The 21,880-nt window shown below is 42.8% G+C and overlaps 1 protein-coding gene across 3 annotated transcripts; it reads left to right on the top strand.

The window, feature by feature from the left end:
* The first annotated feature begins 253 nt into the window (after positions 1–253).
* On the top strand, positions 254–21,567 carry SIGLECL1 (SIGLEC family like 1). Of its 3 annotated transcripts, none has more exons than XM_039465708.2 (6): positions 254–319; positions 15,244–15,456; positions 17,028–17,309; positions 17,437–17,542; positions 19,598–19,754; positions 20,811–21,567. In XM_039465708.2, the coding sequence occupies exons 2-6, from the start codon at positions 15,432–15,434 to the stop codon at positions 20,835–20,837; spliced, it is 597 nt and encodes a 198-aa protein (XP_039321642.1). In that variant the 5' UTR covers positions 254–319; positions 15,244–15,431; the 3' UTR covers positions 20,838–21,567. The 3 variants fall into 3 exon arrangements, with proteins under 3 accessions (XP_039321642.1, XP_003944290.2, XP_039321643.1); XM_003944241.3 differs by lacking the exon at positions 254–319 and adding an exon at positions 8,729–8,885; XM_039465709.2 differs by lacking the exons at positions 254–319; positions 17,028–17,309 and adding an exon at positions 8,729–8,885.
* Positions 21,568–21,880: the final 313 nt, after the last annotated feature.

Below are 21,880 nucleotides of genomic sequence, written 5' to 3'. Positions count from 1 at the left end.
AATCTAAACCTTGAGCCTACCTGCACACGTAGGACCCTGGAGAAGTTCCCAGCTCCCTCAAGGCAGAAAGTTGTAGTTCACAGCTTCTTGGGTTTTGGTGTTGATTGGTTGGAGATTGGGGAAGCTACATCATGAATAAGTGGCTTTTGTTCTCTTTCCCAGACCATACTGAGAAGCAGGAACTTGCAACCATCTGGGGGTCTGCTGGTATACTGTCAGAATGTTCATCTTGCAAAAGAGTTAGGTGCTGACTCAGGAGAGTGCAAGCCAGAGTAGCCTGCTTCGAAAGGGATCCATGGGGCTTCGCACAACGAGACAAGTCAGTACGGCCTCCTAACCTTACTTACCCTGCCTCACAACCTCAATACTATTCATATGCTGGCATTTGGGCTGGATAATTCTTTGGTGGTGGTAGTCGCGGGAGGGTGTGGCAGGCCAGGTCTCTCTAACGGCTGCACAGGCAGGCCTCCATAACAACTGTCTCAGCACTGAGTGATTAAATTAAATATTAAAAGCTGACAGAGCCAGTGCCCTCATACAAAGGCTGGAATGTAACAAAAGCCCACCAAGAGTTCTGCCCAGGCCTCTCCTGGGTCTTGAGCATGACAAGATAACGAAGGAATTCTTACCAGGACCTGTTGAGGATTAAACAAGTTTTATTGGGGGTCTGAAGAAACTCCCCAAACCTCCATGATTTAACAAGAGACAAGATAAGGGTAACCACCCCAGCACCTGGACCCATTTGGATTAAGTAAGTTTACTGAGGCTCCAGAGCAGGCGTCCCCAAACTACGGCCCGCGGGCCGCATGCGGCCCCCTGAGACCATTTATCCGGTCCCCTGCCGCACTTCAGGAAGGGGCATTCAGGAAGGGGCACCTCTTTCATTGGTGGTCAGTGAGAGGAGCACAGTATGTGGCGGCCCTCCAACGGTCTGAGGGACCGTGAACTGGCCCCCTGTGTAAAAAGTTTGGAGACGCCTGCTCCAGAGGAAGGTCTTCAGGACTGTCAGTTGTAGCCTGGAAGAAGTTAATCGATTACATCTTTAGATGAATGCACACTTACATGTAGACAAATAACTTAGAAGGTACATACGCTCTGGAAAACTGTGTTTTTGAGTTGGTCTCGCAATATTTCCCAAGCCTTCTCCTTGTACCTGGTTACAGAAAGAAACTCCCTTCTCTCCCAGTGCACCTGCATCTCGTTATCGGGCCAACAGAATAAGTAGCCTGACCCTTGTTTTGGTCCAGGAACAAGGGTACATTGTGAGGTGTTGAGCCACTACTCTAAATTGTACACACAAGATGTCAGTAGCTCCCCTGGCCCAGTTTCAACAACCAGGAAGGACTCCAGACATTGCCAGATGTCTATCAGGGTGCAAAAAAGCACTCAGTTGAGAAACATTGAATTAGAGCCTTCCTCCTCTGTGTTCACATAGATACTTGAACAAAATGAACTTTCTCTTGTTCTTCAAGATCAACCACAAAAACCACTATGTTGTCCAATTTCAAACAATTTAGTCATTTCAGTGTCTTCTTATCACATTTATGAAGAAGGTCTTGAGAAATCCCTAGGTTCTTTCTAATTTGTTTTCCAAACTTTTCCTGCATGCCTACTATATGCCACATTGATACAGGGAAATAAGAAGAAATTACTTAGGCCCAGAACAAGGACACTGGAGTCCTTGGTAAGGCTTTTCTTTTTTAATGAAAAGCAGCCCAAAATCATTTTCTAACGAAGAGCAGCCTGCAAGTTGGGAGCTTGCATGGGCAAATACCAACAGGAACAAAGGACTAGACATTTTCAAGACGGCAGCTCCATCTTCCCTTCTCTGCCATCCACGTGTGCTATAAGGTGCATACAAGATTGCAAAATCAACTGGAAAGCCTGTTTGCCTAAGAAGATTAGGGTGGGATGACCAGCCTTCCTTGTGCGCTACGTAAATGTCACATCTGATCGAGGCTGGGGGCAGTGGCTCATGCCTGTGATGCCAGCACTTTGGGAGGCTGAGGTAAGAGGATCATTTGAGGCCAGGATTCAAAACCAGCCTGGCCAACATAGTGACACCTTGTCTCTACTAAAAATACAAAAATTAGCCGAGCGTAATGATGGGCACCTGTATCCCAGCTACTTAGGAGGCTGAGGCAGGAGAATCGCTTGAGCATGGGAGGTGGAGGCTGCAGTAGGCTGAGATCGCACCACTGCACTCCAGTCTGGGAGACAGAGCGAGACACCATCTCAGAAAAAACAAAAAAGTCATACTTGATGGAACCAGTCTATGAGCCCTATGTCAATCAGACACCACCTCCTCAAACCGGACTATAACATTTGCAAATTCACCACCAGGCGGTCTTTTTTTCCATTCCAAAACCCCTTCCTCTATAGAGGAAGCATTTTCTTTCTTTCTCTTCTTCCTGCTAAACCTCTGTTCCTAAACTCCTTGTGTGTTTCTGTGTCCTAAATTTTCCTAGCATGTGCCAATGTTACCCCAGCTTTATACCCCAGGCAACCTAGCTGCTTCAACATCCCCAGGAACATCAAGAGGAAGAAGATACAGTGCCTGGCTCATATGAAAAGATAAACTCAGGCACATTAAAATTTTAAAGAGTTTATCTGAGCTTACATTCATGAATCTGGAATCCAGAAGTGCCAGACCATCCAGTGGTCACACAAGGAAAACTTTTATAAGAAAGATGTCCCTGAAATCAAAACAAAGAAAGTAGTTTGATTTGGTTAAAGATGAACAGTACCCTTAAAGTTTTTAATTAGAGGTCAACTGGTGGTTTCTGATTGGTAAAGTCTCTACTTAGAGGTTAGTTGGCCATTTCCAATTGGTTAAAGCCTAAGTTTCATTTTTCTAGGACATGACCATTCACCTCAAGTTGGGTTTCAATTTGCTTACTTGGAAACAAAGGGTCTGGAATCATCTCAGCCTAATGGCTTCCCAATTAGTTATTTTAGCAATTGGGAGAGCTCAAGTTCATGGGTAGGGTTTGTGAAAGGGACAGAAATAGGTAACTTATTAAAACACAGTAGAATAAGGTTCCTATAAGGATGGCAAACTATATGAATTATGAGGATAATTATAGCCTATGGTCTGGGGACCCAAGGGCAAGAGCTTTCAGGGATGCAAAAGAAGTTAGAAAAGGCTGCTCAGAGGACGCTCCTTTCTAACTGCACCTTGAAGGGAATGCCAGAGACGGACAAGAAAAGAGGAAGGCAGTGTAAGTGCTGGTAATATCAATTACAAAGCAAGGAGGTAGAAGAGGGCCTGGCAGATGTTTGAGTGACAGCAGTCAGTCTGCTACAGCTGGGGTAAAGGGAGCAAAGTCAGGTCTCCTCTTGGGAAGTCTGTCTGGGGCCTGGTCTGCAAGGGCCATGCAGTAAGGCCCCGGAAGGTGAGCATCATCTCAATCTGTCACATAAAAAAACAAATCTGCACTTAAATAAGTCAAGATTTTATCCAAAACAATTATTGCAATAAAGAGAGAAGAATCTTTGCAGTAGTAGAAGGGGGAACTGCTGCCACGGGGAGGTGAAGACTGTCGTAATGGGGAGTGGAGGCCTCCTATGTGCCATAAAACAAAACAAAACAAAAGTGAGCTTCTATTCTAGTGGAACAGTCAAACCATAAACAAAAATATCATTAGCAAACGATATTTAGCAAAGAGTGTTTTTGTTACAGGAAAGGGGTTCCGATCAGACCCCAAGAGAGGGTTCTTGGTTCTCACGCGAGAAAGAATTCAGGGCGATTCTGTAAAGTGAAAGCAAGTTTATCAAGAAAGTCAAAGAATAAAAGAATGACTACTCATAGATAGAGCTGCTGGTTGCCCATTTTTACTGTTATTTCTTGGTGACATGCTAAACAAAGGGTAGATTATTCATGCCTCACCTTTTTAGACCATATAAGATAACTTCTTGATGTTGCCATGGCATTTGTAAACTGCCATGGTGCTGGTGGGAGTGTAGCGGTGAGGACCACCAGAGGTCACTCTCGTGGTCATCTTGGTTTTGGTGGGGTTTGGCTGGCTTATTTATTTATTTATCTTTTCTTTGAAGACAGAATCTTGCTCTGTCACCCAGGCTGGAGTGCAGTGGTGCAATCTCGGCTCACTGCAACCTCCGCCTCCTGTGTTCAAGTGATTCCCCTGCCTCAACCTCCCAAGTAGCTGGGATTACAGTCTCCCGCCACCACACCCAGCTAATTTTTGTGTTCTTAGTAGAGAGGAGGTTTCACCATGTTGGCCAAGCTGGTCGCGAACTCCTGAACTCATGTGATTCGCCCGCCTTGGCCCCCAAAGTGCTGGGGATTACACCACGCCCAGCCTTGGCTGGCTTCTTTCCTACAACCTGTTTTATCAGCAAGGTCTTTATGACCTATATCTTGTGCCCACTGCCTTTCTCATCCTGTAACTTAGAATGCCTTAACCCTCTGGGAATGTAGCCCAGTACGTCTCAGCCTCATTTTACCCAGCTCCTATTCCAGATGGAGTTACTCTGGCTAAAACGCGTCTCATATTTTGAAAGTGTAATGAGTAAGAAAGTGTGTAATGGACAAAGTGTGAGGAAAAAATAAACAGGGTTAAACAAGAGGAACTGAGTCCCCAGGGTTGGAGAAGAGCATGGTTTCATCAGCAAGGGCCAGAGATGCCTTGCTAAGGAAACTGCAGCCCAAACTACCCTGTCACTGCAGGGGCACGTGCTTACGGACGCAATGCTCCTTCTGCCTTGCTGATTGGCTGTAAAATTAGCCCTTGCCGCGCTCATTGGCTGTAAAATAAGCCTATGCAGCCTTGATTGGCTGCAAAATAAGCCCATGCAGCCTCTGATTGGCTGTAAAATAAGCTCATGCAGCCTTGATTGGCTGTAAAATAAGCCCATGCAGCCTCTGATTGGCTGTAAAATAAGCCCACGCAGCCGCTCATTGGCTGTGGGGTAGATCACTCACCTGACGATGCGAGGGAGCAGGTCCTATGGCGGCTGTCGCGGCTCACGCCCATTTCCCTGTGCAGCTGAGACCTAGCCTCACAAGACCGTCCCTGGCCTGTCGGGTGTCCCTGGCAGCTGTTGGGTTCTAGCGGTTGTTGGCGGTTGCTGGGTCCCTGGCGGTTTATTGGCGGTTGTAGGGTCCCTGGCAGTTGTTGGCGGTTGCTGGGTTCCTTCATTGAAACTGCAGTCACTTGGCTTCCATTTGGTCAGTCAGCGGATCCTTGGGCCGTGGGGCAGCCACAGGTCGGTCAGGCCACCAGGACGGCTCTCGGGTCAGGGAGGCCCCTGCAAGCCCTTCGGTCAGACAGAGGCCAAATCTGGATCCGTCAGACGGTGAGAGTAAGCATAGTCAGGGGGTTTGCCAGGAGCCCGTGGCCGGGTTCGTCAGCCTCCACCACGTCAGTCACCCGGTCAGCCCGAGGGCACCCGGGGCGTCATCTGTCTACCAATAAGGGAAGCAAGTGGCCCGTTGGTTCACGATCAGGTCAGTGCCCTTCTGAGTCGGGTGAGCCCCCTTAGGAATCAGTTCGTCAGAGAATCCACTCCCTTCGTAGCCTGCCCTGTTCATTGGTTATAGGCTCCCGCGAAGTCAGTCTCTTGGTAAGTTAACAACCGCTGCAAAGCGCTCAGTGATCACACAGCCCATGTGTCAATCTGTTTCATTGTTAGTCATCCTGGCTTTCCCTGGAAAAGCAATTTTTTTACTCAGCTTAAATAGGTCAGTCATTCCTAAGTCAGCGCTTCCCTTAGAAAGCTCAACACCTTTGCATCTCACATACCCTGCTAAGGAAATAAACAGATGGAAGTGTGCTGAGGACAGAGAATATGCTGGAGCCATTTGGAACAAGAGACAGACGGAAAATTGAGAGACATGATGGCCAAAGAAAAGAGGCCGGGTGCGGTGGCTCACATCTGTAATCCCTGTACTTTGGGAGGCTGAGGCCGGGGGATCACTTGAGGTCAGGAGTTCGAGACCAGCCTGGCCAATATGGTGAAACCCCGTTTCTACTAGAAATACAAAAATTAGCCAGGCACGGTGGTGGGTGCCTGTAATCCCAGCTACTTGGGAGGCTGAGGCATGAGAATCACTTGAACCTGGGAGGTGGACGTTGCAGTGAGCCGAGATCGTGCTACTGCACTCCAGCCTGGGCAAAAAAGACTTAATTATAAGACCTGAGATTGTAAAACTACTAAAAGGAAACATAGGGGAAAACTTCTGTATATTCCGATATAATACACAATGAAAATTATTGGTTTGTGAAATAATTTTTTGGATATGACTGCAAAAACACAGGCAACTAAAGTGAAAATTGACATATGAGATTACACCAAACTAAACTTTGTGCACAGCAAAGGAAACAATCAACAAAGTGAAGAGACAACCTACAGAATAGGAGAAAATATTGGCAAAGCATCCCTCTAATAAGGGGCTAATATCCAAAATATATAAGGAACTCAAACAACTCAATAGCCAAAAAACAAAAAATCAAATAACCCAATTTAAAAAATGGACAAGAACCTGGATAGGCATTTCATTAAAGAAGACATAACAGAATGGCCAACAGGTATATGATAAAATGCCTGACATCACTAATCATCAGAGAAATGCAAATTAAAACCACAGATGTCATCTTAGACCAGTTGGATGGCTGTTATCAATAAGGCAAAAGATAAGTGTTGGTGAGGATGTAGGGAAAAGTAAAGCTTGTGCGCTGTTGGTGGAAATGTAAATTGCTATGATCATTATGGAAAACAGTATGGAGTATCCTTAAAACATTAAAAATAGAACTGCCATATGATTCAGCAATCCTACTTCTAGGTATATATCCAACAGAAATGAACTCAGTATTTTGAAGAGATAGCTGCACTCTTGTGTTCACTGCAGCATTATTCACAACAGCCGAGATGTGGAATCAACTAAGTGTCCATTAATAGATGAGTAGAGAAAATATTATATATGTATACACACACACACACACACACACACACACACACACCATTCAAATGTTGTCATTTTTTTCAACACTGTCTAAGACAAAAAAAATAATTTCTTAGCCAGGGCCACTATCTGTGTAGAGTTCACATGTTCTCATATATGGTAAAATTGGTTTCATTATACATCATTTCATTTAAAGTAGTAGTATCCAAGAACCTAATGATGTTAAGTGAGGATTTATTGTACACACACACACAATGGAAGTTATTCAGCCTTTAAAAAGGACATCTTGCCATTTGCAACAATGTAAATAAACCTGAAAGACATTATGTTTGCTATGTAAAACAAGTCAGACACAGAAAGACAAATACTACATCATCTCACTTATATGTAGAATCTAAAAAAGTCAAATGCATGAAAGCAAAGTATAGAATGGTGGTTGCCAGGGCTGAGGGCTAAGGGAAATAAGATATTGGTCAAGGGTATGAAGTTTCAGTTAGGCAGGATGAATAAGTTCTGGAGGTTTAATGTATACCATGGTAACTATAGCAAATAATAATGTATTATATACTTGACACTTTATGACAGTAGATATTAAGTGTTCTCACCACACACCAAAAAATGGTAAATGTGAAGTGATAGTTATGTTAATTCACTGAATTGTGGTAATCATTTCACAGTGAGTACATAACATCAAAACATCATGTTGTACACCTTAAGTATATACAATTTTTATTTGTCGGTTGTACCTTCAATAAAGCTGGAATTTAAAAAACTGAAAATTCTATTCCTCTCATCTATGATCACTGGTCTAACCATAGGTAAGCACTGGTATCAACTTATACATCATTCTAGATCTTTTACTCATTCACATATGTATAGTTATATATGAATATGTAGGTATATATTTACATAAAATACATATATATAAAGCTTTTACAAAAATGACAAATGATGCAGTTTTCATTTAAATTTTATAAAATATTTCAGACATATAGAAAGGTATAAACATGATATAATGAGCATATACCCACCACCAGCATTATATTGAAAACACTGGCTGGGCACAGTAGCTCACACCTGTAATCTCAGCATTTTGTGAACCCCAGGTGGCAGGATTGCTCAAGCCTAGGAGTTTGAGACCAGCCTGGGCAACATAGCAAGATCCCATCTCTACATAAATTTAAAAATTAGTCAGGCATGGAGCTGCATGCCTGTAGTCCCAGCTACTTGGGAGGCTGAAGTGGGAAGATTGCTACAGCCTGGGAGGTCGAGGGTGCAGTGAACTGTGAATGCTCTGTTGCACTCCATCGAGCCTGCGTGACAGAGTACGACCCTGACAAAGAAAGACAGAAAGACAGGGAAGGAAGGAAGGAAGGAAAGAAGGGAGGGAGGGAGGGAGGGATAGAGGGAGGGAGGGAGGGGAAAGAAAGAAGGAGAGAAGGAGAGAGAGAGAGAGGAAAGAAAGGAGGGAGGGAGGGAGGAAGGAAGAAAAACAAACACTACCCCTGCTATACTCCCTTTTGAGAACACATCTCCCACTCTCAAACATAGACATAACTGCTCTTCTGAATTTGACATTTTATTCTGTGGAGGAAGGAATTTAACCTTGACTGAGGAGAGGTCTGGCCTTTGCCCCTGGCTTCTGGAAGACACTCTCAAGCTCTTAGAATGTCATACCTGATAGGGGTATCTTTGTCTGCTCAGGGACCTTGCATCACACTGAATATTCTAAAAATGTGATTTAGGGTGACGGCTGGCCACACCAGTTAATGTTAACAATGTGGTTTAGAGTAGAAGCAGACCATACCAGATAGTCTAACAACATGATTTAGAATAGGGGCTTTGAATCAGGTGGTATCAGCTCAACGTCAGGAGGAGCTGGATACTAAGATTCACCTTGAGGGAAGTCGACCATGTTACATGATGGAGGCCCAATAAAAACACTGGACACAAGGGTTGGGTGAGCTTCTGTAGCTGACAGTACCATGCATATTGTCACACATTATTACTAAGAAAGTTAAGTTATGCTGTCTATGACTCCATAGGGAGAGGACAACTGGAAGCTTTGTGTGTGCAACTTCTGGACTCTGCCCTGTGTGTCTTTCCTTGGCTGATTTTAACTACTATCCTTTAGTTGTAGTTAACAGTAATCAAGAGTATAACAGCTTTCAGTGAATTCCATGAGAACGTCTAGTGAATTACCAAACCCAAGGGCAGTCTTGGGGTTCAAAACCTACAAATGATTTGAGAAATGAGGATAATCAGGGATCCTTGAAATCTTCAGTTGGTGTCAGAAATGGGGGCATCTTGTGGACTATTCCCTAACTTTTCGGTTTTATCAGAAATGGGATTCATTAAAACAACCGTGACTCACTGAAACATATGGTTTGAGAAGAGGAAGAATGTAAAATCAAGATGATGAGCCTTTGATTCCTGGATTGTCCTCAGGTCACCCATGGGTATAGAAATGCAGCTGTTCTGCTAACAGTTATCAGAGGTAAAAGTTACCATTGCTTTTTCAATAAAATGGATCCAACCCCCAAGGAGTTGACCCACTGGATGCATAAGGAAACAAACTAAATAGACAATCCTTCCGCTATTTTAATCTGTAATCGCTAAAATGAAAGTGACTGAGGCAGAGCCTGATGCTGGGCCCATCTTGGGCTCTGGCCAGCCTGAGCTAGAGCTGCCAGCCCCAGGGCTGCTGCTAAAGGGAAAAGTTAGGCTGAAATGACAGATGGCAAAGAAAATTAGAGTTATTCACCAGAGAGTGAGAAAAGATGAACATTTCCAAGAGGGTGGAAATCTTGAAACAGTTGAGAAATGAGATGAGTTAAGCGGACACTAAGGAAGTCAAAACAAAGGTCCCAACGGAGCACTGCTAGAAATTAGGTGGACTAGTGGGAACCCAGACTAGTCCCCCAGTGTTGAAGGGCCCCAGTCAAGTCTGCTATATTTGCCCTAGTTTGCAGGAATTTTAAAAGCCAGAAGGCAAACATGACGATGAGAAATCTGACTTCCTATCTCCTGAGTGGACGAACATGTGATCTAATCAAGATAAGCGACAAAAGGGCCTGGGTTGCTTGGCCTGACCTCCAACTGAGGACCCAAAGTCATATGCACATTAGTGGTAAAATAGGGGATGGTTAAGAGATATTTCTGGGACTCACGTGGGAGCCCCTAACACTGCGATTCCGAAAAGGTTGGTGAAATTCTAATAGCATCTATAGTTAGATTGTAAAGACACAGGATTGCCAAAGTTGATGAGATTCAGGTGAACCTTCGGATGAAAACTGGACCGTTAGACGTTGTGTAAATGTATTATGTGAATGTATTTACCTAAACGTATTATGAGGAAGGATATTACGTCCGACTAGGGAAGAACTCATCTACTACTATAAAACAGAAGGCACGTAAATCTTCCCTTCAACCAATATCGATTGAATATGCTAAATAGGAACCAATAAGATTGCCTAAGCCCACATTAATTGTTAATTTGAAACAGTACAGGATATCTGGTGGACAAAACATGTTAGAAACTTAGTGTTTGGTTTATTTAGGCAGACTGGCGCTAAGGCCAGTGAGCGCCACCTAGTGGTGAATGCTGGGATTTTTTTTTTGCCAGAGAATTTCCATTTGAGAGGCAACTAGCTGCCTATCCGGCTTTTGAGTAAGCCCCATCATTGAAGGACATAATAATCCTGACACCTGAAATCCTCATGATGTGTTTGTAATGTTGGGAAAACACTGTAGTAAAGAAGGCCATGCCCAAAAGAGTCTCGTAATAAAATGGAAATTGTTTTTACAGGAAAAATGCTACCAAGGAAATGCAAGGAGGTATTCGTTATACTTATGAACAGGTGGCCTCTTTTTCCCTACTGAAGAGCTGCTAGATCCTATTACTTGGATGACGATGTCTAATAATAGCTCTTGATTGACCAACTAAGAGCTGTTTGATTTATGGATGGCAATTCCAAAGTGAATTAACAACATCCTGTTTGGAAGACTGACACTCAGATTGAAGACGGTAAAAACAAGTCACTTTAGTCAGCTGAATTGCCTCTATGTTTGGGTTTTTACCAATTCATGGGCAGTGCCCAATGGCCTGGCCATATGGGCAGGCAGATGGGCAATGGAAAACTGTACTATTAAAAGGATGCCTACATAGGGCACAGCCTTATGGAATTCACTATAGCCAGTATCTCCAAAGACTTGTTCATGCCCCTATAAATAATATAATAAGAAGAGAAGCAGACCTCCTTCCTCCCCACAATGCAATTAATATCCTAACTTTTATGCTGGAAATTTCTTGGCAACTTTTAAAGGATTTTTATTATTTGTGCATGTATTCATAAACACTTGATTTTGCCCAGTTTTTTTTCTTTCATTTTAAATAAATGCAACCATAAATTATTACTCATTTGTGTCTGTCTTTGTTCATTCAATATTTTAAGAATGGTTCCGGTTGTTGCATCTAGCATTAGCTCTTAGGTTTTGGTTGCTGTGTAGTATCTCATGTTTTAAAATTCTATGTTTACTGGCATTTGGATTGTTTAACTTTGTAACTATTTTAAAATAATATCACTGTAAATATTTTTGCCTTGCTTTTTGGTGTACATATGCACAAACATTTCAATAAAGTATGTATCTGGGAGTGGAACTGAGGGTCATAGAGTACATGTATTTTCTACTTTGATAAATAACTTTGTTGTCCTGATTTATATTGCCACCAATAGTGTGTGAAAGTTGAGTATCACATTCTCACCAAGACTTGATATATTGTTAGTCTTTAAAAATATTCAGCTGGATATGTACTGGTATCCCACGGTTTTAACAGGCATTTCCCTGGTTATTAATGATATTTTAAATATTTTCATGGAAATTTTGTTAAGATTTAAATGTCTTATGATCCAGCTATGGCCAATTTCTATAAATGTTTTCTGTATCCTTATAAAGAAATTGGATTCTGCAGTTATTGACTGCAGGATTCTCTATCGATTTTTGGTCAAATTTGCTGATCGAGTTGTTAAAATCTTTATATATCCCAATAGTTTGTTTGTCCTATCAGTTTCTGAGAGAACAGTGATTAAACTGTCATACTACTATTGTGGATGTCGATTTCTCTCTTTTTTTGTCGATTTTTGGTTTATATATTTTTGGACTATGTTAGTAGGCAAACACAAATTTTAAATATATACTTTATTCCTGTTTATGTCATCTTATCATTAGGAGATATGCCATTCTATCTTTGGTAGTACCTTTTGCTTAAAGTCTACTTTATGGGATGTTAATGTAGGTATGTCTACCTGTTCTCTGGTCGGTATTTGCGTGGTATATAGATTTCATTCTTTGGTTTAATTGTCCTTTACACTTATGCTTTGCTGTGGTCTTTTGTAAACAGCATAGAGTTTGGCTTTGCTTCTTTTTTCCAGTATGATGATCTTAGATCCATTACCGGACAACTTAAGCCATTTATATTTGGTGCAATCACTGATGTGTTGGAGTTTAAATCTAACATCTAGGTACATGATTTCTATTTGTCTCAACTGTTTTGTATTCTCTTTGGTATCCTTTCTGTTTGTTTTTCTGTGTTTATTTTCAAACAAGCTTTTAAATCAAAGTACAATTTTATACAGAGAAGTATTAATACAGATCATAAGTATACAACTCAAATTATCACAAAGGGAGCAGACCAGTGTAACCACCATTGAGGTCAAGAAATAGAACATGAACAACACCCAAACACACCACTCATGTACTACACCATCCATTACCCTCTTTATCCTTGCTAAGGACAACCACTACCCTGATTTCTAACACCATTTATTACTTTTCCTCATCTTGAACTATGAAGTATTTCTAAATGAAATTATAACATATTATTTTGTATCTGCCTTCTTTCATTCAATATGGGATTCATTCATGTGGTTGCTATAATTCATTCATTCATTTTGTTTGCTATATAGTTCCATTTATGAATATATGATAATTATTTAACCATTTCACTGCTCTTCATTGTTTTGAGTGTTGAGACATCTATAAATAGTGTTAATATGAATAATATTCTTGTACATTTCTTTTGGTACATAGTTCATAAATTTCTGTTGGGCATATACCTGAGAGTAAAACTGCCAGAGCATAGGGTTCAAATGTTCAAATTAAGTAGAAAATGTCAAACAGTTTTTTAAAAATCATACCAACCTTCATTCCCATTAGTAGCTTGAGTTCCTGTAATTTCATTTCCTCTACATACCTGGCATTATAAATCTTTCTATCTAGTCACTGTGAGTGTGTAGTGGTATCTCATTATGGTTCTAATTTGCTTCCTCTGACGACTAATAAGTTTGAGCATCATTCAAATTGTGTATTGGCCATAATCTTTTGTGATGCCCCTGCTCCAGACTTTCTTATTCAGGTCTACTATTTGTCTGCCTTTTTGTTGACTTGTAAGATCTTTTTGTTGTTGTTCTGGATGCAAGCATGTTGTATGTGTTGCAAGTAACTTCTCCAGACCTGTAGCTTGCATTTATCCTCTCTTAATGGTATCTTTTGAGGCAGAAATTAATTCTAATGCAGTCCGTTTATCCATATGTCCTCATAGCTAGTGCTTTTTTGGTCCTTTTAAAGAAGTCTTTGCCTACGTAAAACTTACCAAGATAGTCTCCTATGTTGTATTCAAGAATTTCGCTCACCAATCTGGTTGCTACTAACTACATATGGCTATTGAGCCCTTATATTGTGGCTAGTCTGAATTGAAGTGTGCTGTAAGTGTAAAATATATATAAGATTTTGAAGACTTTATAAAGAATGTACAAATCTTACTAATTTTGTGTTGATTGCATGTTGAAATATAGAGTGAGGTTCAATATAAATAACCTAGTGAGTAACCTAGGTTTCTTTCACTAGGTTAAATGAAACATCATTAAACTTAATTTTAACCGTGTCTTCTTTTTTAATGCGGCCACTAAAAAATTTGAAATTACACATGTAGTCCACATTTATAGCTTACATTATATTTCTTTACACAGCACTGTTCTAGAAAAAAGTTTAAAGATTTTCCGATTGTCCCTAGAAGTTATTTTTATGTATGGCACAAGGTAGGGGTCTTATTTCTTTTGTCTGTATGGCTAACCAGTTATTCTGACACAACTTATTCAAAAGACAGTCCTTTCACAACTCCTATGCAGTGCCATACTTAACCTAAATCAAGTGACCATGTCTGTATAGGTATTTTTCTCAACCAGAGAGCCCGTCTCATTGAAATTTTTATTTATCCTCCTGTCAATACCATACTCTCGGAATTACTATGTATGTATGTATGTATGCATGCATTTTATTTATCTACTTAATTATTTTGAGACAGAGTCTTACTCTGTTGTCCAAGCTACAGTGCAGTGGCATGATCACGGCTCACTCAACCTCCCCACCTCAAGTGATCCTCTCATCTTAATCTTTCAAGTAGCTGGGACTACAGGTACATACCACCACACCCAGATAATTTTTGTATTCATGTTGCCCAGACTGGAATTACTATGGATTTTTAACTCACAACATCCAGTTGGAATTGGAATTGGCCATTTTTTTGAGACAGAATCTCACACTATCTCTTTTTTTAATAGCAGTTTACTGAGAACAAATTTATTAAATAAATATCTGCATGGAATATAAAAGGGAACATTGTGCCATGCTATATAATATTACTTTCAGCATTCATTTCAAATTTATGGCAAAACAATTATACTTTGGGGGGAGATGTTGTTTTGTACTTCTTGCGAAACTAAGCATTATCATATTTTTTTCTGAGAGGATGTCAACACTTTTCTATCTTTTCTGTCTTAATCAGGTTCAGGCCAATTGATCTATCTTAAGGGATCACACCACTGCACTCCAGACTGGGTGGGGGGTGGGGGGAGAGAGAAAAAGACCCTGTCTCAAAAACAAAAACAAACTGGGCATGGTGGCTCATGCCTGTAATCTCAGCACTTTAGGAGGCCAAGGTGGGTCAGTTGTTTTGAGGCCAGCCTGGCCAACATGGTGAAACTCCATCTCTACTAAAAATAGAAAAATTAGTTGTCCATGGTGATGCATACCTGTAATTACAGCTACTCAGGAGGCTAAGAGAAGATTCGCTTGAACCTGGGAGATGGAGGTTGCTGTGAGCCAAGATCAAGCCACTGCACTCTAGCCTGGGCAACAGTGTAAGAACAAAACAAAGACTAAAGGCGACATGACACCGGGGCTTCACAGAAAATCTTAGTTGCCTCCCTGTCTCTCCATGCTCATGAGCATCTCATCCCATATAATTCTTGCTTCTCCAGGTGAACAGGTCTTCACGAGGACTGGAGACAGAAGCCCCTGTCTTGGCTAAGAATACTTTCTGCTCTCCCTATCCCCACATCCTCTTTCAGCTACCCATCACCTCGCTCCTTCTGAGCAATACGGTTCTGATGTCAAAGCCAGCACAGTAAAGAGCTTCTGCTGTTCCTGAGAACTGTTGCTGCTGCAAATGATGCTTCCACTGCTACAGCTGGGTAAGTAAGGTAGGAAGCAGCATTGAGGTGTGTTTGGAAGCCAAGACTCCAGGGCCTGGGTGTTGATGGGGCAGAGGATGGGCTATGGAGGCATGGAGAAAGAGAACATACAGGCATAAGTACCAAATAACCAATATGAATTGGACATCTTCTGTGTGCCAGATCTTGACAGGGCTGGGGTGTCTGAAGCAAATAGCAAATTGGGCAAGAGAGAGGGATTGAGAGTGCGGGTGCTGTGAAGGCGTGACAGCACTAATAGCTGTTTCAGACATTACTGGAAGCCCTGAAGTTAAGTCTCTCAGCGTTTCCACGGGCACACTTTGCCAGATGGAAAAGACAGGTTCAGAGGATAGCTGTAGTGGGGGCTGTGCATCAGGGTCCCCGCACATTCCTCAACAGCACCCCCAAGTGACTCGGGTGAAGAGACCAAGATCAAGAGCTACTGGTTAGAGGGAAATTACCCCTTTCCTCCAGTAACCTCAAACAACCTCAATGAAAAAGTACATGTAAACTTGAAGACGGATTCCTCGTTATTGGAAACAATGATGAATGTCCTTCCTAATCCTTGATGTTCATCAAATGGCCAACATGTCCTATCTATTCTGTGTAGAGCAAAGCTGTTTCCAACATTCTTATGAGAAGATGCCATAGTACTCTTGGCTTCCATTGAATCTTCCATCAAAGGCCACTTGGGACTGGGAAGAAGGAAATTGAGAAAGGTGTTGTGTTTACTGAATGGCTAATACTTCACTATGCACTGAGCTGGGTGCACTACAAATCTTGGGGATTTATTCTTTTTTTTTTTTTTTTGAGACGGAGTTTCGCTCTTGTTACCCAGGCTGGAGTGCAATGGCGTGATCTCGGCTCACCGCAACCTCCACCTCCTGGGTTCGGGCAATTCTCCTGCGTCAGCCTCCTGAGTAGCTGGGACTACAGGCGTGCGCCACCACGCCCAGCTAATTTTTTGTATTTTTAGTAGAGACAGGGTTTCACCATGTTGACCAGGATGGTCTCGATCTCTTGACCTCGTGTTCCACCCACCTCGGCCTCCCAAAGTGCTGGGATTACAGGCGTGAGCCACCGCACCCGGCCAGGGCATTTATTCTTATAGCAAAGATAATATGAGAGGTTCAGCAAACATCCTGATTTTCCAGGCTAGGAAACAGCAATGATAAGGGAAGTGACTTGTCCAGCAGCATCTAGACTGTAAGTGATGGATGGAGAAATTGATCACAGAGCCTAAAGGGAAAGTTGGGGGTGGGAAGAAGAGAAGCAGAGTAGGCACTCTGGCTTGGACATCTAGCCTTGCTGGGTAGGTGAGGGATCACAGACAATGCAGATCCTCAGAAAATTTACTTGCCACCCCTCAAGAAGGTCTAACGATCAGGTTCAGGCCAAATGAGGAGAGAGGATAGAGGGGAACTTGTCTATGAGGCCTGAATCCTGTGGGCTTCCAGAAAGTCCTTCTGAAGCTCCTTGTGAATAGCAAATAAAGAGAAGGCTGCATCCTGGAGAAACTGGAGGAGGGAAGCCAGGAAGCCTTGCTGACTCCTGACTCTTCCTCCCCACAGTACCTACTAGGCTGCTCAACTCCTCTTGCTCCTTGGAGAAGACACTGCAGTGCAGCTGTTCCTTCCATGGGATCCCCATACCCTCTGTGCAGTGGTGGATGGGAGGAGTCCCTGTGGGTGTGGATGGCATGGATGGCAGCCTCCAAGTGATTTCCACCATGCTTGGCCCCTGGGCTAACAGCACCATCAGCCTAACTGAAGAGCCAGAAATGGGCATGAGACTTCTCTGTGAGGGGAAGAACCAAAACGGAACCCACGCTATGAGCATCCTACTGATGTCAAGTGAGGGTGGAGGGGGCTCGGTGACTGGGTGAGGACAATAAGGGGGATGGGGACAGGCACTGGGGCTAGAGAATGGAGCAGAGTTTTGGTTCCGATGCCAAACTTCTCACATGCTCTCTGCTTCCAGGAAAGAGTTCTTTGACTTCCCAGGCCTTCATGAAAGGGCTGATCCAGGGTGCTATCTATGCGGGAATTGTAATTGCGCTGCTCTTCCTCTGCCTCCTACCTCTCATGTGAGTACTAAGGTTAAAATTCACTTGTGAGCCTACTACCCGGAAGGCCCTGGCCGCAGCCCTGGCTCAGAGAGAGCAAAGACAGGACTCCTCCCCTCAAGGAGCTTAGAGTCTAAAGAAAGAAAGAGGCACCAAACACAGTCACCACAATCCAGGGCCATTAGGACAATGGCTCTGTATCTACAGAGCCATAAAACTACACCATAAAACAGACACTTCCAGTACATTTTATAAAGGAAAAAGTCAAGGAGGGGCTTGGCAGCCCTGGAGAAGGCAGCAGCAAGTCCCCGGGGTGCTGTCTGTGGTGGGCCTGCAGGGCTAAGTACTCATTAGCTTGGTGGAAAGTATTAATAGTATAGGTTAATCTCATTACTGGGTATATACCCAAGGGATTATAAATCATTCTATTATAAAGGCACATGCACGTGTATGTTTATTGCAGCACTTAGCAAAGACTTGGAACCAACCCAAATGCCCATCAATAGACTGGATAAAGAAAATGCGGCATATATACACCATGGAATACTATGCAGCCATAAAAAAGATGCCTTCATGTCCTTTGCAGGGACATTGTTGAAGCTAGAAACCATCATTCTCAGCAAACTAACACAAGAAGAGAAAACCAAACACTGCATGTTCCTATAAGTAGGAGTTGAACAATGAAAACACATGGACACAGGAAGGAGAACATCACACATTGGGGCCTGTTGGGGGGTAGGGACCTAGTGGAGGGATAGCATTAGGAGATATACCTAATGTAGACGATGGGTTGATGGATGCAGCAAACCACTATGGCACATGTATAACTATGTAACAAACCTGCACATTCTGCACATGTACCCCAGAACTTAAAGTATAGTAAAATTGTGTATATGTGTGTGTGTGTGTGTGTGTGTGTGTGTGTGTGTATAAAATACGGGTTGAGTATCTCTAATCCAAAAATCAAAAATCAAAAATGCTCCAAAATGCGAAAGTTTTTGAGGCACTGACATAATGCCACAAGTGACCTCATGTGATAGTTCAATGTACATAAACTTTATTTCTTGCACAAAATAATCTTAAATATTGGATAAAATTACTTTTAGGCCATGTGTATGAGGTATATATGAAACATAAATGAATTCTGGTTTTGTTTTTGTTTTATTTTATACTTATTTATACTTTTGTTATTTACCATTTATGATATACCCAAGATATATCATTATGTATAAACAAATACTCCAAAATCTGAAACACTTCTGGTCCTAAGCATTTCAGATAAGGGATACCCACCCTTTGTATGCAGAAGCCCAGGGGCATACTTGAGGCATTTCCAGTGTCTTTGTGTAACGTCAGGTGCACTGAGAGTGCCGGGTAATGGCTAAAAATGAGGTAGAAAGACATCCTTGGCATTGGTTCACAAAGTATTAAAACTTAGCTGACTTATTAGCTAAAAGCCTGGAGTGAGAAGGGCTGAGTTGTAGGAAGTCAGGCCACAGAGTCGTGCAGGGGCGCCTGTCCAGACAGCTTGGACTGAATCCTCAGTTGGGAGCCATGAAAGAGTGCTAAACTGTGGAGGAAAGCTTGAGCTTGGGGTGGGACACAGAGAGAGTGAGAGCCAGAAGGTCAGAGGTCAGGCAGGAAGCTGGTGCAGGGGACTAAGCAGGAAACAGTAGGCCTGATCTGGGGCAAGTGATGAGGGGCAGCCAGGGAGGTGGGACTTGGGAATGGCCAGCTATGGGGAGAGAAAGATGAAGAGTGAGGTGGCAGGGCAAATGGAGGAGCTATTTTCAAAGTATAATCAACCGGACTTAAAGACCAGTAATAATGTCTCCACCAGTTGCAAGGCCCTTTCATAGCTGACCTCATCTGAGCCCCACAGCCTAATAAGCAGGGTATCCCCATTATTCAAGGTGTGAAACTAATTCCCAGAGAGGATATGTCGCTTGCCCTGGGTCATACAGCAAGCTGGTACTGTTGGTGAGGCGCTAAATCAGTAGTTCTGGTCAAGATAGAGCCCATTTGGGGATTCAGGGAGATGGAAAGCCAGAACCAATCCAAAGCTTATTTTCTTAGAGTGAAACATATCAGAAAGAAGCAGGCGAAAAAAACTGCAGCAATCAAAGCAAAAAAGAGCTCTAAAGTCAGAGCAAGCCAAGAACTCAAGACGTCCCTGAAGCCTGAGGAACAAGGAAAACCCACAGTCGCCACGTTTTCTGAAAGCCGGATATTGGTGTGTATCCATTGTATCTGGTATCTAGTCTACGGGACTACTACTAATAAGATCCACAGGGAAAGGAGCAGTGTTTTGAAAGTGTTATCGTCCTCAGTCTTGCAGGAAACCTAATGCCAGAATGTGCCTTCAGATCATTTTATAAATAGGAAGCAAAGAGCCAGAGAGAAGGATGAGTTAAGAGAAACAATTTAAAGAGCAATTAAAATCAATTTACTTACACACACACACACACACACACACACACACACAACACACACACGGATACATTGAATCCCCACTGAAAAAGCAGTTGGGGAAAATCCTAATAGCAGCTGTAGCACTGGAGTGGAAAGCAAAGGATTTGGTCTCTGAGTGTATGGCCAGCCGCAGTCAGCTTGGTGTAGATGCCACAGGCCCAAGTCAGCCTGGAGTGGTTAGAGATCAGACCAAGCCCAGGTTACTCCTTCATTCACCCTGTACCCCACATCCTCGGCAGGGCTTGAAAGATAAAGTGCCAAAGGTTGCTAGGCCTCACTGTTATTTACCATTTATGATTCTCCAGAATCAGAATTGCCCTGATGCCCTCCTAACACCCTGCATGAACATTTAATGTCCTTCTGTGGGTAAACCATCTGTTAAATTTCACCAGTATTTACTGCAATATCTCCTAATCTTTGTGCTGGGGTCTCAGAAATGGGTCAAATCTAGGCCTTGTCCTCAGAGAGCAACCAGACTGGTGGAGAAGGCACCTTCACAGTAGGGAATGCTGAGCCAGGGAGTTACGGTGGGGCAGAAGAGGGAGGGACCAAACCTGCATGAGGAAGTCAGGCAGGATTCCCTGAGGAGTCTGAAGAAAAGTCAGTGTCATCGGTACTGAGGATGCACCAAGAGGGACCAGAAGAAGACCAGTTGCAGGCTCCAACCATGGGGTTGTGAAGAAGGGCTAAGCCAGTGCTCACTCCATGTTGCCTTAATTCTGTGCACAAGGAGTGTCTTTTAAAGATTTGGATACCTCACCTCTAGACCTGTTCCCACATTCTTCTTTCTTTGTCCTATTTTGCATCTCGCTTTCAGGAAAAGCAAGATAAACGAGCCAGCTAAGCCTGTGGAATGTGTATCAGACCTGGAGTCACCATTATCCCTGGAATTACAAAAGCCTGCAAAATTTAGAGAGCCCACAGAAACTATGGAGGCTATAATAAACCTGGAGCCCCCTGGACTCTCCTCTGCTCACAAAACCCTCTCAGTTCCCACACATCCCTCACACTCATTTTCCATTGAATAGGGGGCTCGTAGACCTAGTCTTAGAACCTCTGAAGGCAAACTTTATCATTTGTTGTTTGGCTAAACCAGAAGAAATCTGCTCCAGCCTGGGAAGGTATCAAAAGAAGGAAAAATACGTGTGGCAGTATGAATCGAGTCCATCAGCAAGCTGCTTTTGAGCCCCTCCTGTGTGCCCAGTACCGGAGATACAGCTACAAAAGCACCAGGCTTTGAATCCATCATATCTGGATAGAATCCCAACTTCAGCGCTTGGTGGCTGTGTATCTTTGGGCAAGATCTTTCATTCCCCCACCCTTAAACATCACGTGACCCATATCTGGGTGGAGAGAGGGTGAAAAGTACTGTTCAGAGATGCAGGTGAGAAAAAACATGGCAATGGGCCCTGAATGCCAAGATTCACTGGAGCTCTGGAGCTTTATCTTGTAGGACCTTATCCCGACTCCCTTAGAATGTAAGTTCTAAGAGAACAGGGATTTTGTCTGCCTTGCTTTCTGCTTTAATCAGCAGCACCTAGAATGATACCTAAAATACAATAAGATCTCAAGAATGTTTGTCAAATGATTTAATTAATTATAAGCTGTCGTTTGAAACAAGGTTTGAAACAAGCAAGTGGAGTGACCAGATATATACAGAAACATCATTCTCCTACCCTGACCCCATACGTGATATATTTAAAAGGGGTAAGGCTGGAGGTTAAAGATGATAGGAGGTTATTGCAATATTTCTTGGTCAGATTGAAAGGCGGGCATGCAAGGAATGGGAAAGGGATTCTGGCATTAGAATGGACCACAGCTGTGTATTGTTCCTCTCAGAATGGATGACAAACTCCCTTCTAGCCAGATGCTAGTAGTTTTCAGCAG

The sequence above is a fragment of the Saimiri boliviensis genome, chromosome 14 (assembly GCF_048565385.1).
Source record: "Saimiri boliviensis isolate mSaiBol1 chromosome 14, mSaiBol1.pri, whole genome shotgun sequence".
NCBI classification, from domain to species: domain Eukaryota; kingdom Metazoa; phylum Chordata; class Mammalia; order Primates; family Cebidae; genus Saimiri; species Saimiri boliviensis.
Note: the sequence above shows the minus strand (reverse complement) of the source record. Positions and strands in the feature narration are given on the sequence as shown.